The sequence below is a fragment of the Buteo buteo genome, chromosome 1 (assembly GCF_964188355.1).
Source record: "Buteo buteo chromosome 1, bButBut1.hap1.1, whole genome shotgun sequence".
Classification (NCBI taxonomy): domain Eukaryota; kingdom Metazoa; phylum Chordata; class Aves; order Accipitriformes; family Accipitridae; genus Buteo; species Buteo buteo.
The window spans coordinates 65,535,797-65,561,640 of record NC_134171.1 but is presented as its reverse complement, the minus strand read 5'-3'; the positions used below and the strand labels follow the sequence as shown (position 1 = coordinate 65,561,640).

General features: G+C 40.0%; 1 protein-coding gene and 1 long non-coding RNA gene across 2 annotated transcripts in view; one reads left to right on the top strand and one right to left on the bottom strand.

Moving 5' to 3' along the window:
• Positions 1-25,844, bottom strand: part of LOC142033781 (mitogen-activated protein kinase 10-like) — a 118,181-nt gene that overhangs the window by 5,732 nt on the left and 86,605 nt on the right. The window contains exons 10-13 of the mRNA XM_075034144.1: positions 19,073-19,255; positions 16,751-16,875; positions 1,451-1,514; positions 779-856 (exon numbers count right to left, since the gene is read on the bottom strand). Of these exons, the coding sequence (XP_074890245.1) occupies positions 779-856; positions 1,451-1,514; positions 16,751-16,875; positions 19,073-19,255 (450 nt within the window). The remainder of the gene's footprint in view (positions 1-778; positions 857-1,450; positions 1,515-16,750; positions 16,876-19,072; positions 19,256-25,844) is intronic.
• LOC142033785 (uncharacterized) lies at positions 1,377-11,601 on the top strand. Its single transcript, XR_012651336.1, has 3 exons — positions 1,377-2,773; positions 4,317-6,484; positions 11,048-11,601. It is a non-coding gene; the product is annotated as an uncharacterized LOC142033785 (long non-coding RNA).

Sequence of the window (25,844 nt, the reverse complement as noted above, 5' to 3'; positions counted from 1 at the left end):
GAACACTGAATCAAATGATTTTACTTTGAGGAGAGGCTCTGCAGAAGGTAGTTTTACCCATAAATGCTACTGGAACACTGTGCTCAAAATCTGGGCACTTCAAGTCTGCCAGTGAAAGCGTACCTTCACAAATATGTATTTCTGTATACTGGCAGTGACAGTTTGCATTCCTGTGAAAAGACTGCTGATGTGAATTTTCCTCAGATAAAATTTAGTTGTGATTTTTTTGTGACAGAAATTTAAGAATCTGTGTTTAAAGACAACTTTCCCTTCTCATCGAAGTGTCAACCAAGCTTGTCAGCAAGCTGTTCTAATGTTATCAGACTTCTGAAAGGATAAACTACCAGAGTAGGTACCAGATGCTTACAAGGGCGGGAGTGCAGCATCACGTGTCCAACCAATGGCTACATGCTAACATCACCAATTTTGCTTTTATCAGCTAGCAGAGTATTAGTTCAGTTATCCATCCATAAGCAGTATAATAATAATAGCATGAGATAAGCCTCCCCACCCACAGGATTATAATCTGTAACCACAGATCTTTCCATAGAAAATACCAGGACAACTATATCTCAAATAGCACGCAGACCAATTTTTAAGTATTAACATAACACTGGAGAGCAATTAATCAAGGTCAACCCATTAGAAGCACTGGATTTCATAAAAACTTCTTAACTGGTCTACATAACTGCAAGTGTGGCCCAAATGCTTCAGCTATCTCCATTCTCTTTTTGTCACTACAGACAACACATCAAACTTATTCAATGGGGCTGAGTACCTGAAGGAGAAGGCTGTCCTTTTACTACGCCATTTTTAGTCTTTTCTTCAGAATTCATTACTTCTTTGTAGATGAGTTCTGGAAGAGAGGATTGCAACAGTTATAAACAGGAACTACTGCCTGTGATTGGGAACAAAACAACTATCATGAAACAGTGTTGTAGTCCTCCCATGAGCTCCCTAGGTCTGCCTTGCCTTGTCTTCATAAGTCTTGACAGCTCTACTTGCCTAGGACCTCTCTCTCCTGTTCTCCTCCTCTCCTATCATCTCTTTTTGGAGCTGAATTGAGAAAATAGTGTTAAACTAGAACATGAATTGTTTAATGCTGCACTACCTAGAAATGAAGCAGCACAGTAATACAGTGCTTTTTACTGTGGGTAAAATTCTGATGCATCATCTTGCTGAATACTATCCTGTTCTCCAGACGATACCCTTAGATTTCAATGAAGCACTGAAATCTGCACCTCCTGTGTTAACATTAACCTGTGCAGATAATGATAGTCTTCAGGACATTTCTTATATTTTGACTACCAAAGCACCAGTTCATAGGGCTAGTGTCAATTCTTCATGTCAAAGGAATTCTTTTAGTTTTACACAGCTGCACTTGGTGGTGGGCATGTGGCCGTTTCGCCACTGAAATACCCCTTCTCACATAATTCTAAACTGTGATTACCTTTCCATTCCTCGATTGTATGTTCCCTTTCATCCAGCTGTTTATCATATATCTGAGGAGGAGGCTGCAGGAGAGAAACAAAGCCATTTAGTCGATTGTCTGTTATATTGTAAATAATTAGGAGTAATTATTTAAGTAAAGGTCAATTCTCTTCTCCCTCTGTTATCCATCCTGTACATGCAAAACCACATGAAACACATTTGAATATTAAAGGGATTAACACTTCTGGAATTCAACTCTTTATGTAGAAGAAATCAATATACTTCTCCCTTTTCCTCTTTTAAACAAGAGGCATAGTTGCAGTTGAAATAGAACCCAGGTCAACAATGCCACTGTGCTTATACTGAGCCCAGAAACTCCACACACAGATTGTTTGCACTGGCAGAGAAAGTACTGTCAGAGTACCAGACGAATACCAAGCCTGATTAATTAGTAGTATTGTTACTATCTGCATTTTTAAGTTGCCCTTTAGACATCATTCTTGCTGCTATACAAACTTCTCACAGTAACTCTAATTTTCAAGTAAATCTCCCTGCCAGAATTTCTGATCCATGTTTCAAATTCCCAAGCTTTCCAGTATACATACTTTTAAGTAACTTTGCCTTGACCAGAAAGTTGGTTTTGTTTGTTTTGTTTTACTGTATTTTTTAGTTGATGAGAATGTCACAGAAGTAGCAGATCCTGGAATTTACTGAGACAAAGACGACTAGAGTTTCCAAGAGGCTGAATACCTGCTTTCATTGGGCAACTAAGCCATGCATTCATTGTCTCTCCTGATGTTAGCTGCCAAATACAGCAGCCAAGCAAGGCAGAGGACTCTCTCCTCCTTCCTTCTACCAAGAAGCTTCAGCATCTGAGATAAGAGTATCTAATGAAGATGGAAATGATCTACAATACTTTTCTCACTCATAAGTATTTCCTCTAACTTTCATCTTGGGCATTCAGCCATTGCATCCCTTTCAAAACATCCAACTATTAAATGCACATTTACCAACCTGTTTTCTGATTCACTAAGAAGTTGAGAATTTGTCCGTTAAGCTATTTGCATGCTACAAATACAACTGAGAACGTAATAACTCAGTGGCAGAATATGGACCAGGAGAATTATGTGATAGCTGAACTGGACAATCCCACTGTAAACAAGAGAAGTTCCTGCAGAATGACGTTTGTACTGGGGCTAACGACAAGGGAATTGGGTGAAGTCCTGGACTGCCAAGTCTCATACCTGAGAAGGTGCCGAGAGGTAACCTGAAACACGTGCCATGAGTTAAAGTGAGTGCCAGGCCTCAACAGGGGTACCTGAGGTTTCACTTTGTCAGCAAGGTAAGACAACCACGTAAGATTCCAAAACCAATGCAGCTGTTCTCTTATTCAGCATAATAACCCTTCTCAGTCCCTTCCAATCAGTCCTGAAGCTAAGATAGATTCAACCAAAATCAATGCAATCTCCATGGGGATTTCATGTTTCTGCTGATTATGGTATCAGGGAGCTGAATGCTACAAAAGAGAGCAGGTGAGCCTCACCATTGACCAGTGGGATGTGGTAAGCTCGCTCTACTCCTCCAGCTGAGCCTGCTGGACTACTGCTCAGCCACTCAGCCAGCCCCGCAGCATGCGTTTCCTTCCAGGGGAAAGCAGAGAAAGCTGGCGAAGACAAGGAAACCCTGGGGGGCTAGGAATTTACAGGAGACTTACAGGGGCTGTCAGCTCCACTACATAGCTGGCTCTTGGCTTTTATGGTAGCAGCAGGGGAGGCATCTGGCTGAGCTGTAGTCTGAGTCACAGTGACAGAGCCACTGCTTCTCTGTCAGGTGGAAGGAAAGCAGGTAAACCAAGTTGGACAAGAATACCCTGCAAGTACCTTTCTTTATAAAAGCTTCAGGGAGGGGCTTACAAAAAGCACAGGCTGTGGGTAAAATTGCTCCTACCAAGCATAAACACTCTTTTTACACATTCCATAGAAAAACAGTGGTATTTCTCCCCCAGCCAAAAATAAGAGGATAGATTCCTTCACTACTTCAATTCCCCAACACAAATTACAAAATGAAAAGCAACAAGTGATCAGATGCACATTCCTGTCTTCAGTTCATGCAACCACAAAATCTTTGGCTTATGTCTCTTCTAATTTATTTCAGCTACATCTTAAGCAGGCACAATTGGCTAATAGGCAAGAAGAAAAGCAGCAGTAATTATTTCCTAGATTAACACATTCTGGAAATGAAGACATTTTGCAGGGAGAGAGCCCAGAATAATCTCATTTGTTACCAAACTGCTATTTTTCTATGAAGACAATCAAGGGAGAGCAACCAAACTCTGTACTTGACACACCGCAGGATACCAGAAACTGCACCTGCACAGCATTCTACTGCTGTACCAGTGTTTATACTGCAGACCTTTATTTGTGAGCTAGCAGAACCCACAGCTATAAAACATGGCCCTCAGCAGGAATGTGAGAGCCAAGGGTAACAAATATTCAGCATGATAATGACATGAAAAAATCTCTCCTCTTCACACAGGCAGGATCTATAACCTCTAAAGCCTGTGCAGAACATAGGTGAATGGAGTTCCACTGAGAGGCCAGGCCAGCACTCTCGTGCTGGGAGAAGTAAAGCTTTCCCATCTAAGTTCCCTGATAAAAGGAAATGAGGCCTTGTAATATATTTTCATTGATTGAAAGCACAGACCTGAGCTGAGAATACCACAACAGTTTCAGGAATGAATTTATTTTCCCATGATCCTCATTAATCTTAATGAGAATGACAAAGCTTAATACATTGCTATCAACCTAGATAATCCCCTCCAGGCTGATCACCCATTTTCTGCTAACTTGTTTGTTTTGTTTGTTTGTTTGTTTGTTTTAAACCAGTTTCTACAATTCAAGGAAGGAAGAGAAGTTTTTAACACAAGTATTGTCACAGCAATGGAGCTGACAGAGCAGCTGCCATACTTGGGTCCTCTGGGCACCTGATTTCAGTCTTGGTGCAAAGGCTGGCCTAAAAATGACTTTGCTGCCTAACTCGAATGCCTTAAAAAATGACTGAGTTTATCACTATTAATTTTCTATGTGGATGCAGCTGCAGTATTACAGACATTCTTACCAATCCTTCATACAGCACATCCCAACTGAGATTTATATGATTTAGTTTGTACAGGTTTCAGAAGAAGTACAGTTAAACTAGCATTAAATCAAAGCCGAGTGTGGATCAAGCCTATGGGTGGCAGCATCTAGCTTCAGTTTAAGGTAGCCATTTTCTCCCCAAATCAGACTGATTTGTAAGCAATTGCATTGACAACAATAACAAAGAATAGAATCTATTTTTGGATGTGGAAGACGAGGAATGAATTAAATTTTTCTTGTAGATATTAAAATAAAACCTTGTTGTTTCGGTGGTTCTTGGCTTTTACATTTTACAAATGGATTTTTAAAGTATTTTTGCATTAAATTTAACATTCATTGAATATAAAAAAAAATTACAAAAAAAACCAGAAAATATCCACATGGACCTTTTCCTAAAAAAAAAACCCAAACCCCCAACAAACAAAAACACCCCCCCCCCAACAAAAAAACCCCACCCAAAACCAGAACACCACCCAAGCCCAAAAAACAACCAAAACTCAAAGTCCACAAAAGACACGGTTTCTTTCATGTGGTCAGATAAACATCAGGAGACTACTGGATTTGTTAAATACCTTTCAAATATCCAGGGAGGAAAAGCTTTTCACTAGGGAAAAAAGCTAAACATATGTTGAGGCCAATGTATTCTCACTTTCCCAAAGCAACACGGACTGGTTTGTATGCTACTGCTAGAAAGCAAAGGAAATGGGCTGGAGCTCACTCACACTTGAATAAATCCTGCCATCTCTGTCCCTGCCTCTGCAGAGCTAGTGCCAGCATAGCAAAGACCTTGGGATGAGCTGTTTTTAGAAAGCTTGGCAGGAGCAAGGCTTAGTTCTGCATCTGTTCCCAGAATCACAGGGTCTGGAGCAGTAGTTGTGGAGCAGCATACAAGGCAACGATAGAATTAGCAATATACAAATAACAGAGGCAATGGAGGCTGTAAAAATTAATGGTGTGAGGTTAAACAATTTGTTAAATTGCTTAAAGCCTCATAACAGGTGAATATAAAAATTCCTTTGTGTTTTGCTACAACCTAGATTGTGTTAGTGCTACCATTTATATATTTATTTTTGCAATGCAAGCCAACATACACCAGTGTGCTGCCACCAGAGGCCTGAAATCTTTTTAACTAGGGAGGAAAGTGGCAAGGGCCTTGGATTTCACCCTGTATGGCCCAGGGACTCCACAGTGGGCTGGGCAAGATCTCAACTATGGATATGGAAGAAGAGGTACCTCTGTACCCATTCGTTCCTTAGACTCTTTGCAGAGCCTTTTGGAAAACTCCACACATAGTATGTATCGAAGAAACTGCGGTCTGAACTGTTTCTGAACAGCTGGACTGTAAGGATACCATGCAGCAGGAGTCAAGATTACTCGGCTACACAGAGATGACTGAACAGCTTGCAGATACATACAACAGCAAGCTGGAAAAAGCTTTAGTTTGGTTTGGAAAAGAAGAAAATAAATGCCTCTTTCTTCTCTAACCACTACTTCTCACTGACATCAAAAAAGATTGCTGCAGAAGCTGTGTTCAGCTTCCATAATTAATCAGCTATAAATGGATAGATGCTGCTGACTAGAGGAAATATCCATGCTTGTGTACAAAGCAGAGCTGCAAACTTCTTTTGTGAGACAACAGATGTGCACCATCGACCTCTAAGCAGAAAACCAAAGTGTAACTGACTGCTAAAAAAACCTCTGTGGCAGATTACCAAAGAGTTTAAATACAACACCTATACACACAGGGCTGAGCAAGAGAAAAGAATACCAGAAAAGATGCACAATCTGACAGCCTTGATTTTGCCATGAAGTGTCACATGTAGTGAAGGTGACACCTTCTTTGAAGTGGTGTTTGCCAAGGTCACAGAGCTCTCCAGAAGCACTTCTCCATCATCACGGATGCTCAGCACGCACAGGTAAAATAAGAGAAGGGTGATTTTTTTTTTTCTTATGGCAAAGTATGAAACTTGAAATTCATTTGAACAGATTGTATTTAACAGCTGGTCATAGTTTATACAGGGCTAAGACAATACAGCAGCAGTTTCTGTCCTGGACAGGACCTCAGACTGAGAACTGCAAACCAAGTTCTCTTCATAAGCACTGTAGGAAACAGCACCACATTCATAGAAGGTAACACACAGGTTGGCATGCACAGGAAAATGAATGATAATTCACAGCTCAGCCCCTCGTGGGTGGTCCTAGATGCAGAGATACCTCAGTGAAATAGAAGTCCTATGAAAATAAAACCAATAACGAAAGCAGCGTGAGTTACAGTCAATAAAACCCCACAAAATCTATCACTATTGTAAAATTCTGTCAACACAGAGAAATGCTTAAAAGGAATATTTTTAACATCTGATCTTTCGATTTTCTAAGAAATCTCTCTTCTAATGGATGGCATGTCAGATAACAAGCAATAACTACAGATACAGTAAAATCTAAGACAAATTTTGAAACCAGTTAACAGAAAACATCAGATAATAATCTATGGCAAATTTTACTACTAGACTTGTTCCCATGGAATGAACAATACTGTTCCCAAGTAGGAACCAATATGAGATCACACAGATATTCAAAAGGTTCCAAAATGAAGTCATTTATAGGCGAGGAAAAAATGTGCAAGATTAAGTCCTAAACAATTGCCCATAAACAGCAAAAATTCTAAGAGAACATCTTCCAGAAATGTGCAAGCAAATCTTTTTGGCCAAAAACTACCTGGTTAATTTTTTATGAAATAACATAATGATTGAAAGATTAAGGAGAAGAATAGAAAGCAGCCACAGTCTTGCATAAGAATGTGACTTTGATACCGCTAAGTAGGTATCTCTCCCACTCAGAATTATTTCTACTGCCAACAATATGGAAGGAATTAGACTGCAGACCAGGCAGCTCAAGCCAATGCAGTCCTAGAGAACAACCAGCACAAGTGTTCTGAAATTTGATTTCGGAGCCACCTAGGTGGCAATGCTAAAGCTATTCTAAAGCATGTGTCTAGGAATCCATTCTGTTCACAAACAATTTAAACATTTTGGGATAAAAACAGTGACATGCATATAGGCAGCATTGCATAAGCACTAGGAGAGATATGAAAAATCAAATATCAGATTTGGGATTTATTCACAGATCATCTCAATGAAGGATAAAAATGTATAGCAACTTCAAGAAAAGGCGGCTGTGTAAATGAAAACAGAGTCTCAAGCGCAGCATTTTCAGACAAGAAAACAGAGAAGCTAGTATGTCATCAGGGACGTATCTACAATAAACAGGATAGTCTACGTGTGGACGAAAGAGATGTTAGAAATATCTTCTTTCCTAAAAATAGAACAAGAGCACTTTGAGAGAAAAGGTATCGTGAGTCTCATTTATTCTTGATAATAGTCCAAATGCTGTTACGTAGGTAAAGTAAATATCATAACATGAGAGTAATAAACATAGTGTTTGTTTAACGGCGGAACCGATACAGTTTCTGCATATAACATACAGGAAGAAGGAACTTTTAACTGAAATATCAAACAGAGAAGCAAGGTCTATAGGTTCCTATTCTGATTCTACAATATACTTCCTGTGTAATATTAGTAACTAATACTTCTCCCCTTTGAACTCTGGTTTCCCTACATATAAATTAGGTGTGAAGATTGATAACAGATTTCAACAGTTCCTAAAATCTTGGGAATTCCACGCAATCATAAACACACATTATCTGCATATTTTCATATTTTTTAAAAACACTTATTTTAATTATAATTGGTTGAACACAGAAATTATCTTAAGTGTGAGTAACACTATTCAAATTAATATCAGAGCAACGATGTATGCTCTGGAGAACCGTGACTTTATTATCAAAGATACTGTGGCAAGCTGAGTGGGCTCAAAAAGCTGGCTAACTAGATTAGTACATTAGACATCAGAATTTCTTCTAAATCCAAAATCTAGCTTATCCACTCACTCCACAGGTAAGCTTAAAAACTGTGTAAAGCCTGTTTCTAAATGTAAATACGATGACTGTTTCAGAGCTATTGAGGGCTTTGGATGTGGTTTTTTATGCAGAAGTCTGTGGGAGAGTCACAGCACTATTTCAGTAACCTCCTGCTGTTAGTGAATAGCAAGTACCACATCTAATAACATATCACCTTCCTCTCTGTATCAGGGAATCACAACATGGCATTTAAGGCTGACCAGAAGAGTTTAATGGTGTTACACATCAGGGGGGAAAGGGTATTGCATTCCTACCACTTTGCATTTGTGTTACAGTCTTTGCCCATTAGGATGAGACATAATAGTTTTATTGCCCCCGTACAGCCTGTGAAAGACCATAAACTTTTAATAGACTGAGGAAAAAGGGACTGTAAGCATCTCACTAGTCTGCTTTTTAACTGGACAGGACTATTTAATCTGTTTCACTCACATTCATAAATCTGGGCAGATGCAGAGGGTTGTTACCTCCAGGTTAAACTTTGACAACAAATTCTCTGCTTATTCCCTAAACTGTCTTCAGTGCTCTTCATGATCTACTCCAGCACATACTGATACTTCATGATATTGCAACAGCTCACTTCAAAATTCCTGTCACATTAAATGGTTTCAGTTACCTGTCCTCCTAGACCTCTGAACCAAATGAATACTGTACAACAGATGCCTGGCTGCTTTTGATGAAGCCATTTACTGGGGACAAGGAGTAATCTAACTAGACAGCTAAGTTAACTAAATTCCCCCCCCCAAATGCTATACTGGTTGAAAACACCATCTTGTTTAATACCTCTGTATCCTAATTTCTGTGTTATCTCTACCATACAGGGTTATTGGTAGTAGAAGGAATCCTGCCTCGTGTTATACACTATAGGAGGAGGACTCAAAAAACAAAAACAAAAACAAAAAAACCCCACCCCACTACCAAACCTTTAGTCACATGATGAAAGACTTCACTCGATGGCAAAGTGCTTTTCAAGTACTACAAAAGAGAGTGCAGTGAACATGGGCAGATGTAACACAGTGCAGGCTTCTAAGTCCCAGTTGGGGCAATCAGGAAAAACAGTGGGAAGTTAAGCACAATGCAAGCAACCAAAAGCACCTCTATCACTCATTTTCTTATCGCTCTCTTCTCAGGTTATCTGGCCTGCACATTTGCAGGGCAGTCTGTCAAAAAGCAGGGTTGCTTCATAGAGTCTTGTCATGCTGCAAATCCTAAAGGAGAATTCATTAAGGTGCCAGCTGGTCCTCTGCAAACTTTCCCTAAGGAAGCAGCACAATATTCATTTTTGCTAGTCCATCCTTTCTCCCACTCCTCCCTCCACTCCACCCTCGCCTGCCCACTTTGCTTTCAAAAGCTAAGGCTCCTGTTGTACCCTCTGGCACCTAGCCCGTGAAATAAACACAAATCACTGAAGCTTAAGCTAGTGGGGTGAAGCACTTATCTAAGAAGAGACGAGGCCTGCTTGGAGAAGGCAAGGCAAAAACCGTGGTTAGCACCTGGTTTGGGTTTGTGTGGTGGAGGGTTTTTTGGTAGTGGCGGAGGGGGCGCCAGGGGTGGCTCTGTGAGAAGCTGCTGGAAGCTCCCCTGGCTACAAATCGGACCCACCTCTGGCCCAGGCCGACCCAAACAGTGACAGTGGTAGTGCCTCTGGGAGAATGGATTTAAGAAGGTGTAACGACCCAGACTGGACAGACCAGGGAGTTGCGTTTAATTCGAAATTCCCTCGGGCTAAATTAAGGTGAAATGACACCAAATGATCAGTTACAAGATTTTATTCATGACAAAAGCAAACTGAACTGGGGAGGTGTGGTAGTAGGTGGCAGGGTTTCTCACAACAGGAATCGGCATAAGACTACTTCTGTAAACTGTGTAACCATATACATCAATTCAGGGATAAGGAGATCCCTCCTGTTGAGTCACGAGGTTCAGAGCAGACCCCCTTGCTTTCCAGAATCCTCCTCAGAGAAGGGTCTAGGGGTGGCTGGATCTACTCTTAGTCTCAGACTTGGTCAACGGTTTATACCTTGAAATGGATGAGGAGTAGGGATTGTGGAAAAGGAAAAAGAAAGAGAGAAGACAACAGAGAGAGAGAGAAAGGAGAGAGAAAGATTTCACCAGTCCTGGGTCCAGCGTTGGTTCAGTCAGCCGAGGTGTCCAGTCAGTTGAGGGTTCCAGTCCTGGTGGGCTTGTGCAGCCGGGGCTTCAGTTTGTGTCCTTTTATCATCCTTGCCCCTCCTTCGGGCAGGCACCCAAACTCGTCAGGTTAATGAGCAGTTTGTGAGCCTTTGGGCTTGGGGGTCGTTTGTCAAGTAACTTCTCCTTCCCTGCAGACACTGACATTGTTTGATCTTTGTATCAGAACAGGGAGCTGCGCACCCTCCAGCACGCCTTCCCCATCCTGTTGCTGCTGTCTGAGCTGATGGGTTTTCACCTTGTTTCCTTGCAGTGCAGGGTTTGTCTTTAAGCAGAACTTGCTCCACCACAATGTTTGAGACATTAACTCTTTCAGTCTCTCACAGAAGGGGAACCTGCAGTGAGTAGGGCGATTGGAATGTGAGAAGAACCCCTCTGCAGACACCGAGGTCAGTGAAGAAGGAGGAGGAGGAGGTGCGCCGGAGGAGGTGGATGCCCCTGCAGCCCGTGGTGAGACGGCAGGCTGTGTCCCCCCAGCCCATGGAGGGGAGCGGGGGAGCAGATGCCCACCTGCAGCCCCCGGAGGAGCCCACGCTGGAGCTGGGGCATGCCCCCCAAGATGGCCGTGACTCCATGGGAAAGCCCACGCTGGAGCAGTCTGTGCCCGAAGATTGGCCCACGGAAAGGACCCACGCCTGGGAAGTTTGTGAAGAACTGCAGCCCGTGGAAAGGACTCATGTTGGAGAAGTTCATGAAGGACTGTCTCCCATGGGAGGGACCCCACGGTGGAGCAGGGGAGGGGTGAGGAGTCCTCCCCCTGAGGAGGAAGGAGCGGCAGAGACAAGGTGTGGGGAGCTGACCCCAACCCCCATCCCCTGTTCCCCTGCGCTGCTGGAGGGAGTAGTTGGAGAGAACCGGGAGTGGAGTTGAGTCAGGAAGGAGGGAGGGGTGGGGAAAGGTGTTTTAAGGTTTTGTTTTACTTCCTGATATCCTTGTTTTGATTTGATTGGTAGTAAATTAAATTGATTTTGTTTCTTCCCCAAGTTGAGCCTGTCTTTTGCCCGTGACCATAAGTGGTGAGTGATCCCTCCCAGTCCTTGTCTCGACCCACGAACATTTCTTTATATTTTCTCATCATCCCACTGGGGCCAGCGCGGGGAGGAGTGAGCGAGTGGCTTCATGGTGCTTTGTTGCTAGCTGGTTTTAAAGCATGACAGTACCTGTTTTCTGTGATACAGAAAGACAGAATGTAAAATCTGACTTTTACCTGGCTTTTCTTCTCCCTTTGCCAGGAATCAACAGAGAAATCAACTTGAAATCTAGTAGACAGGCACATCCCCAAATACAATATACTTCCTTGTGTAAAGGAAGAGGAGAAAAGATGACGAATGCTGCAGTACCTAGTAAGGTTCTGTGAAGTGCTTCTGATCCCTCTGCCTGACAGAGGAGTTCTGATCTGCCTGTTCATCACACCCAGAGTGATGTAATTCAGCTTGGGTCAGAATCCAGACAACAGAGAATTGAAGTGTTGAGCTTTTATTGAGTCAAAGACACCTAGGCTTTTCTTAAATTTCTGTCCCTAAAGCTTTGTTCTCAGGAAAAATAAATTTACACACCTTGGATGAGACCAGTTCCAGAAGCCAGATTCTGACACAAGAGAAGACTTGCTGAATACAATTGTAAAAAAAGGTTTTTCAAATCTTCCAGACAGGGAACACAAACGATTTCATGCAACCTACTACACACTGAGAACAGAAATTTTATAGTAGCAGACTCACCTTAGGCTGATGCGCATTTGCGTGAACCATTTGTCAATCTATTCCAATCATGAACACAGATCCTAAATCTGCACGTGAATAATTGTAAGGAAAAATGGGGCTAAATGGTTTGAAAAAACTATTTAGACTGTAGTCTTCAATTTGTTTTTGTCCTTCATTTATAAAAGCTGGCTCCCAAACACAGCTAAGATAGGTAGGCACAAGAAGTTGAGACCACATTGGGACAAACTCTTAACTGCATTCAGTGAAACAGTTAATGATCAGTACATATTTCTCTTCCTTTCCCATGAGACATTTTTAAACACTTCACAAACTATGGCATAGTTTGTGGACAAAAAGGACCTAGACTAGTAGCATGAGGATTTCAACACAATTCAACAGTGCTTTAATCTACAATTGTCTTCTGGTTTACATCTAGAAACAGGTTCTGCTGCAGAACTGAGGTCCAGTAACAGATGTAAATTCCACTTCCACCTTCCAAAATTCAGTGGGCTAGATCTAGAGATCCATTAGAAAAGGCACTGACGAAATGTGCTGGTGGAGTTTTTTCATAGCACACATTAATTAAATAGCTTACCAAGACAGGGAAAAATGACTTGTTCCCTTCAAATTGGAATGGGAAACTTAAGAGCTACACAACCTGGAAGAATCAGACCGCAATTTGCTCTTTGTACCAAAGTCCTTGAGGGTTTGGTTTGGTTTGGTTGTTTTTTTCCCAAAAAATAACATTAATGAGCCAGTAAACCATTTTTAGGTTTTTACACGTCATTCAAATACTACTTCTCTATGCAACTGTACCCTGTTAAAACTTCTGCAGTTTAATTCAGTATAGACAAATTCAGAGTCAGACTATTAAATGAATCAGCAAAAGTACCAATCTCTCAAAGCGCTCATTTGTGGGACGTTTTTAGATGAGTACCAACTCGCTGCTACAAAGTTGGCAAGATCTAACAAAAATATGTAAAACGACAGTCATTTCCCCACTGCCCATGACACACTTAATGCATGGCATTAGGAAATGTTTACTGAATTTGATCCTAACTCTTCTGCAACTGTAACAAGGCGGATATTTCAGTGAAGTATATATTTGAGAGAGATGCAAAGACCCTTGTAATAGTGATTCAATTCTTTATCCAATACCCTTAATAATACAAAATTGCAACAACATGTAACACCAAAATAGAACAAGGGAATTGGCATGATGCGGAGCCTGGGGTTTATGGCATAATGTAAACTACTGCACAAAACTGTAATCATTTAAGACATCAGATGGCAGCGCAGTATTACAAGATACTCCAAAAGGTATTCCGGACGTTACACTAGGTTCCCCTAGTACATGTGTGAGGTCACAGGCAGATGGACACAGCCTGTTGTGCACACCAACGCAGCTTTTTCCAAGAGGAAGTAAGGTACTTAATGCTTGAAGCACTAAATCACTCGTGTTGCCAACAAACAAGTTTATCATAGACAGGTACTTTACTGTCTTGTAAAGAACTAATAGCCGATCAGACATCAAGCGTTCAGACAGAAGTGGCAAGTTGTAACACGGATGCAGGAGTAAACTTTCTCTCCAGTGTAGCAACAACCGCTCCTCGTAGAGGCACGGCCAGTTAGTAGCAGTCCCAGAACCTCAGGACACTCTTCTGAGAAAGAACAGAAAGCCACTAATCTCCCATGAATCTGTTTGAGAAACTTACTGAATCATTGAGACAATGCAGATGAAAAACATGGACTGACTATACTACAACAGCTGAATCAAGAGGGAAAGAAAATCCAACCAAGTAAAGTTTTCTCCAGAAAATAATTAGTAAATGATTCACAGCTAGCCACTGAAGGTGTGTCAGCATGAACAGATGGAAATTTGTAATTTAATAAACTGTTAATTGCGAAAAGAAAGTCCTCTAGTTCAACTTTCCCTCTGAAAATGAGATTGGAAAAATAATGAGCGTTAAGTGAAGCCAGGCTCTTTCTAAAATTCCTAGCACTCTGACAAAATACAATGAATATTTATTAATCCCATGTTCTTCTGCTTAGGTTACATTGCACACAACCTGAACTCTCCTGATTTTTAACCTGCTGTGGTCCCAAAAGAAGAAGGGTCTCTACCATAGAGTGATTGGTGTCAAAGCAATTCAATAACACTTTGCTGTCAAAGTACTCATGACAAAAGTATTAGTATGATTCTATAGTATGTTATTGACAAGATAAGGCATGTTTTGGAAGAAAAAACTTTGAAGCTAAGAGAGACAGAGAAAGCAGCTGGGGACACTGATGTTCAGCTCATGTTAACTACACAATAACTGTGCGAAGAACCAGGTGGGTGAAAAGAACAGAGGGTTATGTAAAAAGATGCAATTCAGATGAAGATGCAACCTACAAATAACTGGGACAACATCGAGTGTTTGAACATTTAAAGGCACTGTTCCTTCATCACAGGACGTCCTCTGTTCTTTGAGGTGCTATGGGAGCAATGACAGTTTGGTTTTCCACGGCTTTACACCTTCTGTAGTCATTTACTGAACAATGAAATGCAGCCAAGAGTGAAAACACAAGGAATGTGATTTGATAGTGTGTTGCACCACATTTGTACAGGTATCTACGGTGGCAGGAGGTGCATGTGAGAGACTAATGCCTCAGTGAACTAGAATGTAATTACTGCAGGCTTTTGAGAGTTAGTGGGCTCATTAGATTCCAGCCAATTCACCTGGCAGGCAAAATGAATAATTATTATTCCTGTTTTACAGTCACAATCCAGAGAAAGGATGTGGTTTGTTCTAGATCATGTGAGGACTCTATGGTACAATCAGAAATTAAACCATTGTCTCTTCAACCACAGATGTACCCCTGATCTCTGTGTAAGAGGACAGTAATACAGGGTTCAGTATCAACTGTAATTCTAGGCGTGTGTGGCAAGATTTTCCCTCTAAAAGGGCAACCTCATTATGACAGAAATTCGTCCTCTGCTTTAATCTGAAATACAACTAAGAGCATACATTTCGCAATTGGGCAAATCATTACATTGAAATATCCACTATACCAAATTCCCTTCCTGTTCTGCATCAGAAGTGGCTCTCCATGGTTAAATTCACAGGCAAAGCACATCTAAAGACGGACTCAAATCTGAGTTCTGACATCTGAGTAGTTCCATAAAACGGAGTTAAGAAATGTGAAGAAATATAACAAAAGTATCTGACAATGGAATGAGATCTTCAAGAGGAAAACTAAGATGTACATGCCAGGGGGTAAAATATTGCAGGGTATCAAATGTTTACGATTCAGACTGATAAACTTCTTTCTTGAAGAAAACTAAACAGGACACACAAACTAAAGGCTCTCTAGATAACAGAACCATCCTCTATAAAGCACCCCTAAGTAACATACCCTGCAAAAATCCTATGCACATGAAATTTGATAGGTTTTTGTGCATTCCGTTTACTTCTGAAGTTTACTGCACTTTCAAGAACACACACTGAATTGGAGCATATCGCTAAACAGCAGTGATTTAATTTTGCAGGGTTCAGGGTCTTAGTTTCCTATTGTGGTTAAGTAAGATTTCTAAACCTGTTGAAATACTGAGCTCTGTTTTCATACATTTCATACATAGTATTACAGAGAACATCTCTGAATTTATACCTATATACCTATTATACCATGTCACTGAAGTGCCTACAGATTACACATATTCCTGTTAATACCAGACTCATCAAGGTATACAGAGAGGTGTCTAGAGCATGACAGGATTATAAGAAAAATTCCATTTCTGTTTGCACATAGCGTACCTGATACTGAACACTGAACTGTGGCTCAGGAAAACACATATCCTGCTTCACTTTAAGGAATAACTTCTGTCCTGCTAAGATTTTTCTGAATCCCAACTTCAGGACTTTGTGTTGTTTTGTTTAATTCTCCTCCTCTCCACATATATCCTTGAACGCAAACATAGGAAGTGATGTTTGCTGTTCTCCACAAGGAAAGGTTTAGAGAGGAAGATAGTATCTTGCCAGACTGACTTATATAACTAGAAAAAACAGGTGAGCTACTACGTTCAAAATCCTTTCTTCATGCTGTCTAGAAGAAAGTAGAAAATGGCTTCATGTGCTTGATGTGTTTTTGTTTCTCCCATCTACTGTCAGTTAATCTAACAAAGAGATACATCCTGTCCCTACAGATCTCATTTTATGTAAATCCAAAGACCACCACAGTCACAACATTGTTTATAGCATGCTTGCTATCAAGCAGCAAGAATCTATGAATCATATCTGCGTTTAGCAGTCTGAAGTAAGGTGTCACGCCCCACTTACCGCCTCCACTTCTGCTGGGTCATACCAGACATTAATGTATGGATGCTGTAAGGCTTCATCTACTGATATTCGCTTGGCCGGATCAATGACTAGCATCTTTGATAAAAGGTCCCTGGCTTGGCTGGCTAGAACAATGAAATCAGATAAGCACAGTATTAGTACAAAACAATCACTGCTTCCAGAGGAGGGTTAATTGGGTTAGTAAAGTAACAATGACACAACCCTTTTAGAGACTGTTTGTATGTACTTCTGCCCCATGCCTTGTTATAGCAAGAGTTCTTCAGTAATCATTTTAGGTCAGATTCATTAGGAAGGTGCCAACATCAGGGCTGCATACCATAAGCCCCCTAACAAGCTTCAATGAGATTTTACATGTTGTACGCAGATTCCCTGCTGAATAATATAACCAAGAAAAATGTGCTTGAGGTATCTGTATTATTGCCAGGATCAGAAAACAAAAGCTTGCATAATGAAGTCTAAAATCATGGCATTACTAAATCAAAGCCTGAAACTTACAGGTACTCTTATGATGGCTCAGAAAAACATCCAAACTTTTCTGTATGTTTTAAAGTTTTTCATCTAGCCTGCTGGGAGGCATTAAATATTTTAGTGAGGCATAGGTACCACGCTTATCTTCAGGCATCCCATTAGAAGCAATAATGTCAAATCTGTAGCCTGGGATCAACACATAATGGTATGGAAGTGCCTTGGAACTGCTTAAGTCTTGTTTGTCCCACATAACAAAGTTTAAATCAGTAGGACACATCATCCTCCATTACAGAAATGCACTGCCTTATGTATACATTGAGTTTTATGTTGCAACACTGATTTATCTTACCTGATAATATAGCCCATTGCGCTTATCAGGCCACAAACTCATCCTTCTGTTACCCAAACTGTTTTTACTGTTTGGAGTTTGTAACAAATATAATACCATCTAAACGCATGTAAAAAAATAGTAACAACATATATTTCTAGTATTACTATCAAGGTAGTGTTCTAAGCTCTTCCATGCTCAAAATTATTTTCTGTATAAATGAAAAAGAAAATGAAAGGAAAAAGAATGTAAAGAGATCTAAGTGCAAAAATATTATTAGGTATCTCATCAGACGTGGGTGAGTAAAACTGGTCTCTAACTAAACCATTAACATTACATTATGGTGGAATATTTAGGCAGGGCATGGGATGATACAATGACGCACAGGCAGAATTTTTTTAATGCACTGTTTCTTGTTTTGTGACTATATCTCGAAAAAGGGCATTCAGTATGCTCAAATGCATGTGCTTCCCGTATCCAAAAGATAACAGCACTGTTTGACAGCCATTTCTATTCATCAGCTCCAAATCCAAGAAAATTCCATTTTTCAGTTTTATTGTAGTAGGAGGATAAAATTCTGTATACACAAAAGCTTCTGCTCAGACCTTTCACTCTGCACCCAGAGCTGAGACAGCAGCCTTGCTATGAAACAGTTGTTAATTGGAAGAGTATTCTGGGTAATGTAATGACATGCAAATTGCAAGTAATTGAAAACCATTACAAGCCACCGTACTAAGTGGCCCCAAGTACTCAAGTGGTGCAGAACTGATACACAGTACAAGTTTGCAGGGATTCCAGAGCTGTGGTGAGAAATCCTTTCTATACTAAACGCACATTAATCCCTCTTTCCAACTGAAGGTCAATGCCCTGTTCAAATAAAACAAGACTTCAATACATGATTAAAATCATTGCAACTTATATTTTACAGGGGTATATCTAGTCACACTGTAATTAAGTTAGTGCTCTACTTCACGTGTCCAAACTGACCCACAGCATTTCAAAGAAGAAATCCACCCATAACAGATATTAAACCTCAGCTACATCAAGACCATTTTGGCTGATGTTGCTACTATCTTTCAATTGTCTAGTAAGGGTAGAGCTATGAGGCAGGCATCTGGCTGAACTGGTATTTTTCACCTAAAACAAAACAGTGCAAATGCTGAGATCTTCCGATGGAAGTTCTACTGTTCCTCTGTGTTTCAAGTTTAAGAATGAGAGTAAAGGAACACTTCAGTTCCTTGTGGTACATAAACATCACACAGAACACCACTGGGATATGCTCAACACATCAGTGACAATGTATGTTCTCTTGGCTGCCCAAGCACAAGGGTCTCCAAAAGTCATTTCCAGAAGCTGCCTCTCAGCTAACAAACCCCATGTAGTCATTCATCTCTGCAACTAACTGCATTACAAGGGAGTGCAACTAGAGAGAAGAAAAAGTGAAAAAAGCCCTTCATTGCATTGTAGCTGCTGACATGTGAACCATGTCCTTTTGTCAGACATACCTTTGAGTTTGTTGTGTTCCGAGTCAGCTGGGAAGAGAGAGTCTGGAAAAAGTTTGGGGAAAGTGAGGCCAGCGTACTTGGGTCTGTTCTCAACGTAGTTCCGTACCGTTGGCTGCAGCTTCTTCATGAATTCTGGACAGGGTGTTCCTAGCTGCTCAATAACTTTATTCCACTGATCAATATCTGCACATCAGTAGTTAAGGAAAACAAAATGCAAACCCCAGTGCAGTCTCCTGACATTTCTGTTTTAGTGTTCTCAGGGAATCCTCAGAGGTGTTTAACTCCCTCCATAACATCTTTACAGTCACTATCTTTTTTCATCATTATGCCTCCAGGTTCTACACCCTGCAAAGGGCAAAACTCTCTCACAACTATACTTACGTGAGGACACTGTGCAATCCTAAAACCACCACCACCATGGGAAAATACATTTCCTCGCTTTGGGTCAACACTTGTTACCATTTTTATTTTTAACTTGCAGTCCAATGACTTGCACTCATTTATTTATTTTTTTACATGCAGGTAATAGCCTCTATGTCACTTTGGCTACACGGGCGCAGCAGGGAAGAATGACGTGTTCACCTGCCCTCTCTATTCAGCCTGTGGAAAGCAAGACCCAGCTGGCTTAAAGGAGTTCTGCCCAAGACAGAACTCACCTTCAACTCATCTGCTTTGCACTTGTATGTTTATTCTCTCCAATAACTTTATTGGTGCTAATTTTGCTAAAAACACCTGACAGCAACCCCTCAAAAGCAATTTGTTTGATTTTATAAGTATGCACTGGGACTCATTTTCTATAGACACATGATGCCTCAGGTATAGACAGACGTTTCTCTTCAACTGCAAATGTGATGGCTACGTTGCTAAACCTGCTGACTAATAAGGCACAGGCTCTCATTAAAAGAAATTGTACTACAGCAATTTGTACTGAGCTTTTTTTTTTTGGTGTTAATTTTTTTAGTTTTCTTGAGAGAACAATTAGGCATCTGACAGATGTTATGTAGCTCTTCTGGCCATGTTGAGAACAAGTGCCAAAAAAAAATATTAAGCAAAAGTCTGTAAAATCAGTACCATCTCTACATCACGCTGTCTAATTCACAGTCCTAAGAAGCTGATGACAACAAAAAAAAAGGAAGAGTATAGCAGCCATGGGTACATTGATGCTAAGAAACATGATGAAAGGAGTTTTGTTAAGAACATATTGGAAATAAAAAGCTTTAAAAGACAAACATTCAAAGCATTTCAGCACCGACTTTTTTTTTCTTCGAAGTTATTATGGTCATGAGTGTCATAAGTGTGGAGAAGTTTTCCAAATACTAAAGACAGTTCCTCACAATCTAGGAGAGAAATCAGGTCAACAGAACGAAGATAACAACAACAACAAAAACCCCAACAACAACAAAGTCAGGCAAAACCCAGCTGTTTGGTGTAGTAGCAATATCCGATTTTCAAAAAAGTGTTTTAGTTTAGACAAATGGAAACTTACTGTTTTCACATACCTTGAAAATTCAAGACAGACTTAATCTGGGTTCACCTTAACTGTCTTATTTGAACAAAAATAAGATAATTAATTTTAAAATTGCAGCTTTACTAATCAAAAGTGTTTAAAGGAATGAAAACAGTTTAAACATATGATATAAGAACGATGAAACAGTGTTTTGAATGGTTTTAATTTCAACTGAAAAAGGTTGCTAGAAATAGCAGTGGTCTGTGAAGTTTTTTCTGAATAACTTTCATTTTTTAAACTAAATCAAGGATTTATGTAGAACAACCCCTCCTACACACACACTCCATAGGCTGTATGCATTGTGTTGTCCATGAAAAATATCTTTTCCTAAACAGAAAACTAAAGAATTGCAACAACAATAAAGTTATCCAAGACTAGAGCTACTCAAAGAGGAGCCTGAATATTTCATTAAACATTTCATTAGAAAATAAAGCGTTTTGACATTTTAAACTTGTATTCAAGTTAACACACCTCATTGTTTGCTGGCTGGACTGTTTCGGAAGCAGGTCTTTCTGAGGAACTTGAAAATATAGTGTGTAAATGCTTTGCAGAGAAGAACAAAGAATACAGAAATGAAGGTGCTGTTAGTTGTGCCAAGAGAAGCTAAATGGGTGAGAAAGCCAAGCTACAAAAGCATTACTGGAAGCATTACCCGTGCAGACTGAGTGAAGGTCATTTGATAAACAGGGAGGGCCAAATACAGGACTTGCTTCAAAACAGATGTCAGAAGTTTACACTTGTACAGAGCAGGGTAACCATCTCTCAGGCATTTCATGAAGGCCCAAAAGTGAGAGATCTTTAGGATTACAAAATGTTGTGGGACTAGGACACATTGAGAAGGAAGATGTAGCAAGATGCTCTGGGTGTGTGTGATAAGGGAAAAAGAATAAAAAAAGATCTCAGAACAGGGCCTGCATGGTGGGAACCAGTGTCTATGGTGATGGAGAGGGGAGAAGGAGAATCCTCAGACAATGGGCCAGTGCCTGCCACACACATTTCTTCTAAGCTGACGGAAAGGCTCTCACTGAGAGACAACAGACAAGCAAGCTACCACCCATGACTGGCAGATTTTAAGAGATGGAAGAAGCTTCATGAGTCATCAGTGCAAAGACAACAGCCAAGGCCAAGCGAGCTGGCAGAGCCACCATGTTCCACTGCTTGACTAGTCCCGATTTGTAGGGGGACAGCACTGGAGCTTTTGCAGCCCTGGCTTGCATCAAGGGCCAAAAATGTCAGGCTTTACGCCACAGCAATTTTGGAGACTGGTTTTGAGTAACTGAATGATCTGAATGGATAATTGTGCTTCTTTACTGTATTATTTCTGACTTACGTTACTCAAAAACTGCCAAACCCCTTAAATAAAATATATTCATTTGCTCTTTATGTATCTATACACACACACAAATTGGCCTGATGGAGAACCCAGGACCTGTTTTAGTCCTAATAATAGCAACAGCAAAACCACGCCCAGCAAGAGCAGGTGGAGACAAGACCATTTTTTAGTCAGATGGACACATATTTCCTCTCTAGTATTGTTTTTCCACTTATCTAGGCCTTACCAGCACTGGGTTATATTCTGAGGTCCAATACATGAAAATGTGCAAGAATGTAATAATGTTCTTGCTGAATACTGTTCCAGCTCCACTTCATTGTTATGTTTTATACAGTCACTGGTTGTAATGCATCTGTGGTGCGCACCTGACGATGAGAGCTTGTACCCAACATGAAAAAAAAATTTGAGCTCTACTTATTGAAGCAAAGAGAAGAAGCTTTCTCTAGCTGGCAGTCAGAATTAACTTCAGCAATTCTGCAGAAAGCAGATGTTACTATAGGACAGTCCTTATGTGAATCAAAACCTACTGTAGGTTACATTAACCAATGAGTGATTGTGACTATAGATGTTATTTGCACACCAACTGAAAAAATGGTACTATGCGTTAATGACCACATAAGTCTAACAGAAATTTCCCAGGCTAAAGAAGATTAACCTGTATTTGAGTGAAAAAAACTAAAGGAAGAAAATCTTCTGCTAACAGAAGACCCTGGTTTTCCCCTTGAAATTAAGTAAATGTTGGACAGACTGGAAGTTGGAAAGAATTACAACCCAAAGCTCTGGAAGATGATGAAATGTCTGCTTTAACGCTATTTGAATGACCTCCACTGTCCCTTGCCCCAAATAGTATCAAGGAAAATGTGTCAACTATATACAATAGCATCTGTATGACTTAAGAGAGAAGAAGGGATCTAACCTGGATTTATTAGTTTGTCCCTGACACTAACACTGTAGCATTTTTACTAACATTAAGATGGCCATACAAAGTTACAGCAAAGAAACTTACTTAAGAAAATAGTTATAAAACACTTCTAAAGAAAATCGTTCTAAAATAGGTATCTCTTGAATGAAGATTTATCATTGAGGCTTCAGGTTGCCTCAAGTTTCCCAACCACCTTTTCTCTTTGCACTCCAATACTGTCTTAAGGATTGTTCTCCTTTGCTTTCTAATTACTTGGTTATTTACTTGGAAAATAACTAGAATCTGAACTGCAGACTAAGAGATGTACTTTTCTAAAGCTAATGCACAAAATTTCTAATGGGAAAATAATATTTTGAGTGCACAATGAAGTATTTCTATTGGAAAAATCAGATTTCACAGTCAAGTCATCTATTTAGAGGTACAGGATGAAAGTTCACCATTACTTCTGTTTCTCTTCCCATTGATGCAATGTGTGCATTGATGCAATTTATTTCAGAAGTGTGAATTAAGGACCACTGTTCTGTTCCTTCAGTTGGCCTGGAGGCTTCAGTTACATTACATTTCTGCAAATATTCAAACAACTAAGGAAATGGAGCTTGGCTATAAGGGAAAACTTAAAATACTTCTCAGTCTCAATCAGAAAATATTAAAAGCACTTCTACAGTTGCATAAATTAACAGCTTCTGATTAGAAAATGAAATTTAGACAACAAATTGTTGTCCTTGTACTTAAGCTAGCTAGCCTCAAAACGGTATAATTTTTCTTTTTCCTTCTCATGTTATGTCTGTGTAAATCACACTTTTTTCCTTTTTTTTTTTTTGAGTGAAGGATTATATTTTCTTATGTTTAACACCAAGGTTTTGCAGGTGGAGATACTGTTTGCAGTAGGATGTTTTAGTTCTACTGCAATACAGATAACAACATATGATAAAGTATGTATAATTAAGTCCGTTCATTCTTCCCTGGTAGTCAGAAACCTGTCAGTGCTCAGCTGTTTAACCTTTAGCAATAACTTACTGTAATCGTTCATGTTTGTTTTCCTGAAAAGCAGGGAGAAGAATCTCCTGTTGTAAATCTCACAGCTCACCGGTGATCACCAGAGACCCATCATTGCTTTTCCACAGTACTCCAAAGTGTGGCTGTGCTAGAAAAGCCTCTTCCTAAAATCCTCCTCAAACAGTATCTGTGGACTGTGATTTGGAGAACACAAGTAATTCTGCCAAAATGCCTGTTTATTTGGAAATGTGCGGGATGGTGGTAGTGATGGTGGGGAATCATGCTTCCCTGCCTAGCATACCAGACTCCACTTTCTTCACCTATTAAGCAGCACATCTACACTAGCTTTACTGCACTGGAGCAGGATTTGCTCCTTCTGGCTAAACCTGCTTCCTCTGGAGATGATTAGGACTAGAGCATGTCAAATCTTGCTTTTGTTAAGGTAGACACAAGGAAAACAAAATGGACACGGAGCTCTTCCTTCATAACAGGCAGGGTAAGTTCATCTCTTTTCAATCTCAAAATCTTAAGGGAACCACCTTTCTGATAGTTTTCTCCTTAAATGTGCATGTTCCAGCAATGAAAACTAACTGCATGGCTTCGGGTACAAATTTTTGATGCTCCTAACTTGTCAAAATTGGAATAATTACTATGAGCACCTCTGTATTTCCCTCCCCAACACCAAATTGTCACACGAGCTGTAAAGTTGATAGCTCAACTAATTTTCTTTTTTTTTGATTGGACTTTTTTTTTTTTTAAATAAGTCTGTTAATATAATCCAAACTAACCACCTTCACTGTGGGAGACATCAGTGTCAGATACATATTTTTTCCACAGTCCCATAATTTACATACTGATGTCAATACAATTTACAAAAAACACACAAAGGAATTGAAAACACTAGCATCTGACAAGACAGCAAGTGTAGAGCATTTTCTGTGCCAAGGTTAATGCTTTGAGAAGAATGTGGCATTTGTAAAAATTAGACTGTAACAGAAAATATTTTGCAACTTTACAGTAGTTGCTATTTATATGCTATAATAGAATATGTGGTGATAATAAAAATAACAGCACATAAATAAAATTACTTCAAAAGATTACCATTGATCATTCAGAAGTTAGGAGATAGCAGTGTTGGTTGTGTAGCTGTCATTAACCCTTTGGATGCATACCTATGATGGTATCTTCACTAAAATTTTCAACTGCTATTTTTTTTAGCTTGCACTTCATTCAGTTGCTGAGCATCTTTGCTTATACAGCAGGAAGCAAATCAGTGCTTAGTGGGTAGTCCAGATATGCAGCACAGGATTGCAATCTTGCCCTTGGATACGTATTACCATTTCCCTTGTGGATGTCTCCTCAACACTGCAGTACTGACTTAATACTCCAGGCTGTTACTAGGCTTCTAGAACTTTCTGTTGTGGTACACTTGATCTCTGTAACATGTACAGCTGGATGCATGATGATCATGTACCTAGCCTAGGAGGCAGCCTATGAACATTAGTATTAAGTAAATTCTAAATTAATTGTAAAACTGTGCATAAAACACCTATACCCCAATCTCTGTCACATGCATAACATGACTGCAGTTGTAGAATAAGGCTCTGTAAGTGACACCTTGTATGGCCATCTGTGATTTATACTAAGAGAAGCTGACATCATGCTAACCTTACATCTCTCTACTGAATATATACTTGGCTCTCAAAACTGTCTCTCTAAGCACTCCCAACTACAGAATTTAAAGGCACATCCTTCCTTGTCTGCCCGAAATGCATTCAGCAGTTTAAAAAATAAAAAAAAATAATTTAAAAATCCATGTATAACTACCACGTTCACAGCTCAGCAAAGGACTAAGGCAATGTTAACTCCTTCAGATCATCTATGCAGTGGTGAGAAAAGAGTAACAGTCTCCCTCATAAAATTTTGAGAACACATGGAACAAGAATCAAGTCACAGGTACAGTCAGCTTTCCAAATTGCTCCTGAGGCAACACAACAAACCATGTTGCCATTTT